Consider the following 10332-nt stretch of genomic DNA (forward strand, 5'->3'; position numbering starts at 1 on the left):
GATTTCACAAAATGAATCGTTGCTATTCCAATAATGAGATTTTGGATTTATTTCTTATATTTTATTTTTTCAATTGTATACGCAATACACATTCAAATGCACTTAATGATATTGTTTATTTCAAATCCATGGTCGATGACACAAAATGTTGAGTATCCAATGAGAAGTATACCCATTTTTTTTGCAATTTCTGAAAAGATGTTTCAAACTTTCCAAATTTTGGAATGTAAGAGCCCCTAAAGAATACAAAAAAAGGGCAGTTGATGAAATTAGTATTTCGACTTATTTCGAAGCGAATGAGAATTCATCTCTTCAATAGGAAACACATTGAATAGATTCGCTACTTCAGTAGGTACACCGAATTATGATTATAAATAAATAAATAAAAATACGTTTCAAAACTCAAATTAACAAAATAAATGATCAGGTAAGAGTTTCAATATGGTAACCATTTTGTTCCACACACTTTCGAATACGTCTTGAAACACCTCGGTTAGTCGCTCGCTCAATTTCCTCCCCCTTTAGCGAGTGGAAAGCATCCTCCACACGCCGTTTCAAATCTTCTTTGCTTTCAATAGGAGATTCATAGACTATGTTTTTTATTCTACCCCATAAATAAAAATCTAAGGGAGTAAGATCGGGAGATCGTGGGGGCCAAAAAGTGAAGAACGGCGTCCGATCCACCGATTACCAAACATTGCATTCAGTTCTTCAGACACCTCGTGCGAACTATGTGCCGGAGCCTCATCCAATTGATAATATGCGGTAGTCGACATAGGTACTCAACGGCAGTTCATACAAAAACTCAGAAACAAAATTTCTCAGGATTTCCAAATATTTTTCTGTATTTAAATTTTCTTCACCGCACTTTATTATTCATCAAAAGAGCAAACACATTAAAACTAAATTTGTTCTGGGGGTTTCTTTGTCTTTTTCCAAGAGGATTTTCACTTCTCCAAATGTGGCAATTCTTTCTATTAAATAGTCCTTCATTATTGAATTTTGCTTCGTCTGTCCAAATGAACTTTTTCAAAAAATTTTCATCATTTTCAAGTTTTTCTAATATTCCTCTACAAAAATTTAACCTTTTTATGTAATCACCTGGTTCTAATGCATGAACTTTCTCATATTTGTAGTCATGCATGTTGTGTTTTTTCGAAATTCGGTGCACTGAATTTCTGTCTAAATCGATATCATGAGCTGCACTTCGAATAGATGCATTTTCATTCGCTTCGAAATAAGTCAAAACACTAATTTCATTTTCCTCATCATCAACTACCCTTCTTTTGTATTCTTTAGGGGCTCTTACACATCCAAAACTTTGAAAGTTTGAAACATATTTTCTAAAGATCTTCTCCGTCATGGAAGGTAAATGGGGATACTTCTCGTTGAAGGCCCGGCAGGTTCTTCTAATAATTCTGTCACATTCACCATGTATATAAAATAGATCCAGAATTTCGTAATTAGAATAACGGTTCATTTTGTTAAATCGAGAAATGAAGATAACAAATAACAATAACACCTGACACTTGTGAATAATTATTAACAGATAATTTATCTTCTATGGGTACAGAGTGTTCCCATGGTTTCGAAAGAATATTCATTGAATTTTTTTAGATGCAATCAATTTGATTCTACGTACACCATTAATCCAGAAAATCTCAAATAACTCAGAAATTATTGAGTTTGGGAGCATAATCATGTGAGAAAACTATCATTATTTTTGACCGCAGAATCCAACACAATTATAAAAAAATAGGGTTCTAATTTGAAAAACAGAAGTTATGGCCAATTTAAGATCACAATTTTCAACACAAAATTTGAAACACCCTGTGATGATATTTTTGAAATCCAAAAGATGCATGACCTTTTCCAATCCTTCCCCTTCGATGTTGTGAAAACGGTTTACGCTCAGGATATTTAAAATAAGAATAATGAACATATTACTGACTGAACATATTTGACTTTTTTTTCCAGTTTTTTTAGGATATTTTGAAAACTATTCGATTCAATACAATGGTTTTAACAGAAATGTATTCACTATTGAATACTCGATCATACCAGGAATGGAAAACTTGAAAAAAAATTTTTTCATCGAATTTATTTTCACTCCCTGTATAACCGGAAGTTTTTGGGCTTCGAAAATATTTTAGCTCTGTAGAGAACTTCGAACAATATCATAATCCCAATTTTCAGATTTCAAATATGTCTAGTTCTCCAGAAACGTCTAATAGGCACTCGAACTTGAGACACCCTGTATAGTATAGTATAGTATAGTATAGTGAGAAGGGGTTACACTTCACTGCGACCTTGAGGTCTATTGTGCCCCCTAACAGAGCTCATGATATTTATTTATTTATTTATTTATTTATTTATTTATTTATTTATTATTCATACAAACCTTACGGTTTTATTACATGAATAAATATGTAATGAGGTACATTGTGCAAAATAATAACTTTTTACAAAATAAAATTTACAGAATTTATAAAATTCCCAAAATGTAGACACCTAAGAACAATAATTACATTCATATAATCTTTCCTAAATTAATTGAATTGTATGAGGATTGACACAAATTTCAAAGTTCCTTACAGAGATATCAATATTAAATGCTTCAAGATTGTTTTACGAAACACTTTAATAGAAACTGTCCAGTCTAGATCTATTGATGCATTGAATTGATTCGCAAGTCGAAGCATGTTTACCGTAGGTGATCTCGAGATGTTAAATGATGGAGGAATACTAAACATTGGAACCTTGCGCATTCTTCTAGGTGGCACGTTAAATCCAATATAAGACAAAAGTTCAGGGGAGCTAATTTTATTATTTATGATATTATACAAAAACACCAATACTGAGAGTTGTCTTCTATTTTCCAGAGATAATATCTTGAATTCATTCCTAAGAGTTGTACTCCTTATTATCTGGTAGTCAGGGTATACGTGATGTTTTTTAAAATAGAGCAGCCTTAAAAACTTATTCTGAATTTTTTCTAATTTATTCAAATTACTTTGAGATTCCGTGAACCAAATTAATGAGCCAAACTCTAACTTGCTCCTTACCAAGCTATAGTACAAAAGTTTAAGTGTGTTAATATTATTGAAAACATGTGATTGTCTCATTACAAAACCTAACATTTTATTAGCTGACTTCAAAATACTTTCAATGTGTATGGCAAATGAGAATGTGCTGTTGTAGATTATACCTAAATCTTTGACTTCAGTGCAGCGTTGTAAGCTTTGACTCCCCATTAAATAATTAAAGAGACACGGTTGCTTAATACGCGTTATAGTTAAAACAGAACATTTGCCTAAATTGAAATATAATTTATTTTTATAACTCCATTCAAAAACCCTATTAATGTCTTTCTGTAACATAACACAATCTCTCACTGATTCTATCTTTTTCAATATTTTGAAGTCATCTGCGAATATAAGGCCATCTGATGACATTAGTACTTTAGGCAAATCATTAATAAAAAGTACAAAAAGAAGCGGCCCAAGGTTGGAACCTTGTGGCACGCCAGAATTTGCCTCAAATTTCCCCGATGTGTTTCCGTTGTGTTTTATCATTATATATCTATTTTCTAAATAACTTTTAAATAGACGAAGTAGGTTATATGTTAATCCAAAACTACCCAATTTCTTCAGTAATATGTCGTGATCGACTTTATCGAATGCCTTGCTGAAATCGGTATATACAACATCGAGCTGAGCTTTACATTTCATTGACTCAAATACATGATTACTAAGGAGAAACAGATTTGTATTAGATGATTTTTTTGACATGATATAATGGTAACTTAAATTTTTTTAAATACAAACACAATTTTTTCTACATATTCCTGTCCTATATTCCTTCCCCACTCAGAATATACAATATTCGCCGTGTCCCTAAGTTTTCTTCCAGGCTATGTCAGGTTATGAGAAACTATGAAAATCACTTTCATTCGAGATATTTGAAAAGCTGCTTGTAAATAAGGAAATAACGAGAATTTGGATATGACTTCTTCATATTTACCTATACTAGTACTAGCAAAGCCGGGAGGTGTTCGAAAAGACTATGCATCCCGAAAGTAATGCATTCCATATTGATGAATTTTTCATCCTGCCAAATATTCGGAATGGAATTGATCTTCAAAGTCTCATCAGAGACCTTACACAACGTAAAAGTATTATCATATTACCAATGGAAATAACCTACCAAAGTGACCTTAATATTTAAGTTTTTATTGAAAGAACAGTTAGAGGTGATGAAATTTTGAATAATATTGTAGATATCTTTATGAGATTTGGTATATGTCTATGCATCAAGGTGCATTCTGTGATACACAAAAATTTTCATTTTCTCTACCAGTGGCGTTGGTAAGGTGTTTCGCATTGAATATTTTTCGAGAAAGAAATATTACGGCACTGCCTTCTCTTGAAATAAGAATCATTTTCGAGATTCTCAACCAAAGCATGGTTTTGGCTTGAAAAAATATAAATCGTTTTTCTTCTGTATCAATTCACTCCGATGCGGTATAGAATTTTTTTTGCATCGACAATTAAGAGATCAGATTCGTTCCAAAATCAATGAGAATCCAAAAAGTCGGTAGTGAATATTCGGTAAGGCACTATTATTAGGATATCTTTCCTGATGAATGCGTTTGGCTTCTCTTGCAGTTGTGATACATTCTCGCCATTGTCCAATTCATTTATATCGCCCTGTTTTCTGATATTCAGAAAATCAGTAGTAGGCTCCTTCTGGTAAAACCGGGAACTTGCAGAGGACTGAAAATATTTTTAGAAAAAAGTTCATTGTATGAAACACCAAAATGTAAATTTTAAGTACCCATATTGTGATTAGTTTTCCATAACGAAAGGCCATTGCAGTGAATCCACCCTGTATACCATTACCGTATGATCTAAGCAACACTTAAACTATTGGATCAAGACTCTCTGATGGTATCTTATATGTAATAAAAATTTGTTCTCTGACTAGAAGGGAATGATTTAAAATACTAAAATGAAAATTTTTCCTTTAAGGCACAAGTGGACTTCTTCCTGTTCGTTGGATGGCACCCGAGAGCTTAGCTGATGGGGTGTTCTCATCCGAATCTGATGTATGGAGTTATGGGATAGTTCTGTGGGAAATGGTGACTTTGGCAGAACATCCCTACCAAGGGATGTCCAACGAGCAGGTTTTGAAATTCGTCACGACGAGGGGAAGGTTGGGTCGTCCAAAAGATTGCCCTAATGTCCTTTGGGAGATTATGGAGGTATGCTGGGAACACAAACCCTCGAAAAGGCCACCCTTCATTGGTATCGTGGAGAAGCTGGAGCCACTTGCTGGTCAGTCGTTTCCTCTGGTGTCATTTTACCACAGCCAAGCGGGACTCAACTATAGAATGAATTACGGGTGAGTCGAAAATTATTGAATGATGATAAAGTCCTGGGAAAAAAAGAAAGAAAAAACTCAGCTACAACTAATGATTAAAAAACTCTGCGTCCCAGAAATTAATTGCTAGATGGCATTCAAAACGCAATTTCAAAACAAAAATTAGGAAACCATATGAAACAAATGTTATTTCATCATTCAACGTTTTTTTTATATTCTCCAGAATCTCCAGTTCCTTCGCTTTTGTTGAGAAAAATTCTGATGTGGCTGTGGAATTCACATTTTCATTCATGAAATCATTTTTTTCCTTTATGAGATCTTGAAACTGTGATAGAATAGAACAAAGAACTTATTATCGTTCCCAAGATATTTCGAATTATTTCGTTTCAAAATAGTGGGTTTTGCTTTAGGAACTCTGTTTCTTATCAGTCAATAATCAGTCTTCTTAAGTTTGAGAGGTGTTTTTGAAATTGATTACAGTTATAATCTCAAAATATATTCCAACAATTCTCGAAAAAAGTTCTTGAAACTTTGTGCTCGCAAAATTAAATTACGAGGATGTATTGATATCTAGTTAGCCTATTACCAGTTCCATACATTAAAAACATATTGCGTAACCATAGCAACGAACAATAACTCATTAGGAGTGTCAGTGTGAAGTTTAGGTAAAAAAAGTGAACCAGAGTTACGCAATAAATTAAAAGAAAGAAGATGTCCATCGAAATTGTGAAAATCGAAAAATTGGAGTATCGAGCCATCATCAAGTACCTGTATTTGAAAGGATTATGAGGTAAGCGCAGATTTACGAAGATATTCTTAATACCTTTGGTGATCAATGTCCTTCGTATGCGATCATGAAAAATTGGATTGCAAGCTTCAAAAGAGGTAAATTTTCCATTGAAGATGATGACCGATCGGGAAGGCCAGTTTCTGTGTCAGTCCCCAAAAATATCGATGCATTTCATGACATGATTTTATCAGACCTGATACACTGAATATTGCATACGAACGCGTTCATCATATAGTTCACGTCAATTTGGACATGAGAAAAATGGTTGCAAAATGGATCCCCAAATGTTTGAATGTTGACTAAAAGCGTGCAAGGGTAGAAGCATCGCGTTCGATCTGTGTTCGATTTGAAAACGATGTAGACTTCTTAAACCGAATTGTTACTATGGATGAGGCTTGGGTACATTTCTACGATCCAGAAACAAAGCAACAATCGATGGAATAGCGACACTCTGGTTCTCCACGACCTAAGAAGTTTCCTGTCAAAAAATCTGCTGGAAAAGTTCTTGCTTCAGTTTTTTGGAATTGCCATGGAGTAATCATGATTGATTTTTTGGAATAGGGTAGAACAAAAACCGGAGATTACTATTCGACAATACTGACCACTCTACGGGAGAAAATTAAAGAGAAAAGACGCGGGAAGCTATCCAAAGGTGATTTGTTTTTGCGGGACAACGCCCCTGCACACAAATCTCATGTTGCCATGCAAAAAATTCGTGATTTAGGGTTTGAATTACCAGAACACCCCCCCCCCCTCTTATTCAGCAGATTTGAGTCCATCCGACTACCATCTCTTTCCTCTACTGAAAAAAAAGTTTAAAAGGTCGTAAATTTTCTTCCATCGAGGAGGTAATTAAAGCTGTGGAGGTCTGGTTTGCAGTGCAAGAAGCAACATTTTTTTTTTGAAAGGTCTAGAGACGTTGCAGGTTCGCTGTAATGAATGTATCCAATTAAGAGGAGAATATGTTGAGTAATAAAATATTTGGACATTGAAATTTTGTTTGGTTATATAGTAGGCTAAGAATTTTTCAATATATCCTCGTACTTTTACAAAGTGCTTAGTAACCGCAGGTCTTTTGTAAAAAATAGGTGCTTAGTCTTCAATATTCGGAAGGACATTTTTCAGTGCTCTTCACAGCTATGTGTTTAAGGAATAAGCATACAACCTTTTCAAAACCACTTCTGATTGTGTGCTCTAAGTCCTAGGATTGCTAAATACATATTTGGATTCACTATTTCATTCACAAAATGTATATTTCGATAACTCTATAGAGAAACGTAGGCAAATATAATTTTTGTGATAAGTATATATTCATTTATTTTGGATATGAATGATGAATGGAAAAAAGTTGATTAGTCGATTATTTTCATATTTAAACCAGATATTTTGGACTAGAATTATTATGTAATCATCTCAGTTTGGTGCCATACTGATTTTTGTGATTTTTTTTTATTTAATATTTCCATTCGAAAATCTTCGTATTCAAATTTTCTTGCATAAAAATTTTCGTTTCCGGCACCCCACCGTTCCCTTCATCTTGTAAGCATCGGATATAGAAACTCCAAGCCCCACCACCCCTTCGAATAATTATAATACCTACGATGCATGACAAAATAGAGGGTTCTGCAAAATTTCAGTGATCTAACAAGAGATGAGCCATTGAATCAATTACCTATACAATACTAATATGGCGGCATCTGTAATAATTTTACACATCTTTCTAAAGTATCGGAGACCACTATATTCCTTTATTCCTGACAATAACGTTCGAATGAGCAGGGATAGATGGCATGCGGTGTGATTTATAGAAATCGTTACCTCCAGGATATTCAAATTACAGTGATTCTAACGAGACAGTGGCGACAATCGTGGTCTCGTTTTTCATCGTTTTAGCAAGAATATGGCGGATTTGGTCACGTGACGTGACGTGAGCCAATCCGCATTCCGAATTAGAGATCATAGCTTTGAAATCTGTGCTTCTAAGCCGCCATATTCTTGCTAAATTTCCAATCGTCGCCACTGTGTTCGATAGAGTCACTGTAATTCAAATTAATCTCGCAGCCACCTAGTGGTGAAAAACAGCTTGACTTAATTACGTTTGTGAATTCGGCCACCAGGTGGCTTCGACATTACTTTGAATCTCCACTGAAATGATGTTTCAGTCAGCAATACCTGATTTTTTCCTACAATTTTTTTACTTATAAATCCTCCTATGAGCTTCTTAGAACAGCCTCAAATTATCTTCAATATTTTGTCTTATTCTAGGAGACAAAAGTCGACAGAAGAAAGCACTGCCAATAATGACATGCAGAACGCATATTTACGAATGGAGGATAATGGAAATTTATTGGGCGACAATTTCGACGATGATGAGGATTACACCCCTCAAGCAAGAAATCGTAAAGTGATAATGGTTAGCCCAGACTCCCTCTCCTGGCCATCATCATACTCCATATCGAGTCAAACCCCATGAAAGTAGGCGATAGAAAAATCACAATTAATATTGTTTATATTTTTATACTGAATATTCCGAATTAAGATTGTTGAATAAAGTTACCTTTATATTAAGATTTTCTGAAATTCAAAATATTATATAACCTTATGAATATATATAATGAACTATTTTTTCAAATGGGATTCTAATTTTAGTTAATAATTCTTTTTTCTTGTGTTCCTTTTTCTGAATGATCATTTCGAGTAACTTCTCTAGTAGAGTGCGATTAAATACATGAAATTGCTTCGGTTCATTTTTCGTTGAAATAATTTGTATTTTTCCAACAATATAGGAGCAAAAATCAAATTTGGCCCTTTCCCTGCTACTTGCTGCTAATTTCCTATTACTCATTTCCTTTTGTTAACAAACGTGAATAATTTTATAAATTTCCATCCAGAGAAAATGTCGGTAATGGACTCTTAGTGGCCAAGGGACCTCCATTATCCATAGCTTTGAGGTTATTACCTCACTCTGATGCCATAAATAAGACTGCTATGAAAATAAAGAGAAACAATCTGAGTTAAGTTTTGTTGATGTTAAGTTTATTGATGCGTATGGGTCAATGTTGTTTTGGGAACTAAGTGTTCAATTTTGTGAAATATCGATGTACCAAAAATTTAAGTTTCCATGTGTTTTGTTGGCAGAATTTTGTAGAACTATGTGGATTAGATTGGTGAAGTGTCAATAAACCTTATTTTCATGTACCTGACGTTTCAATATGAAAATTATTTTTGTGGTAACAATATATGAGATCTATATGTCTATGAGTTTTCTTCAATAATCATGTCGAGCTAACCTATACAATGACAGTGAAAAGGAAAACGGTTGTGTATAAACCTACAAGTAGGGGTTTGAGAGGTACTCTAGGAGATTTAAGAAATTACCTAACACGCCAAATATGCAATTATAGAATTTTTAAGCTTTGATTTCGGCATTCTTACCAACATCGGACTGTAGCAACAGTAGCACCTTCAGGTGGGTGACGGTGAAACACTGAATAAACCTTCACCCGATGATCTCGTCCTATGTGCCATTTGACTTCAAACTAATTCGATTCCCTATTAGTTTGCTTTTGATATGACACCCAATCCCAAAGCCAACCTGTAAGTTTTTGTGGTCTGGATTACTGGATCATGAAAAAAAGTGCTCCTTTCAAGTGTCGGCAAACAAATGTGCTTTTCCTTATTCTTGCACCCCATAACAAACCTGAAAATGTCATCACAAGGTACTTTAAGGAGAAAATCATTTGAGCCAAACAATGTTGTCCAACAATGACTGCTTGAATTAAGCAAATGCCTTACTTTTTATCTTTGTACATCCAGGTTAACTTACTCATCTGTGGAAAAAGAACTAACGAAGCTATGCTGATACAAAATTTTATATCAGTGGGGCGAAACAAAATTCGCCGAGCTATTAATAAATAAAACACGTATTCATTTTCATGCATTTATTCGCAGAAAAATTTCAATCTTATGTTAGATATAGTAATATTTTATAAGAGAAATAATATTAGTACTTTCTGTATAAAAAAATGAATTTATATTGAACATTACAAGGTCCCTCCTCTGTGTTTGCAACAGCCCAAGAGTATTATAAACCTTTCATTTGTTCATTCATTTCATGGCCAGACATATTTACAGATTCAAATAGTATAGATTTGTTTTAA

The 10332-nt window shown here is 34.0% G+C and overlaps 1 protein-coding gene across 1 annotated transcript in view; it reads left to right on the forward strand.

Moving 5' to 3' along the window:
- The window catches only part of LOC123310475 (insulin-like peptide receptor), a 137678-nt gene extending 128250 nt beyond the window's left edge, over positions 1–9428 (forward strand). Inside the window, exons 5-6 of the mRNA XM_044893945.1 lie at positions 5031–5403; positions 8438–9428. Of these exons, the coding sequence (XP_044749880.1) occupies positions 5031–5403; positions 8438–8645 (581 nt within the window). The 3' untranslated portion in view covers positions 8646–9428. The remainder of the gene's footprint in view (positions 1–5030; positions 5404–8437) is intronic.
- The last annotated feature ends 904 nt before the right edge of the window (positions 9429–10332 follow it).

This window comes from Coccinella septempunctata, chromosome 3 (assembly GCF_907165205.1).
Source record: "Coccinella septempunctata chromosome 3, icCocSept1.1, whole genome shotgun sequence".
NCBI lineage: Eukaryota > Metazoa > Arthropoda > Insecta > Coleoptera > Coccinellidae > Coccinella > Coccinella septempunctata.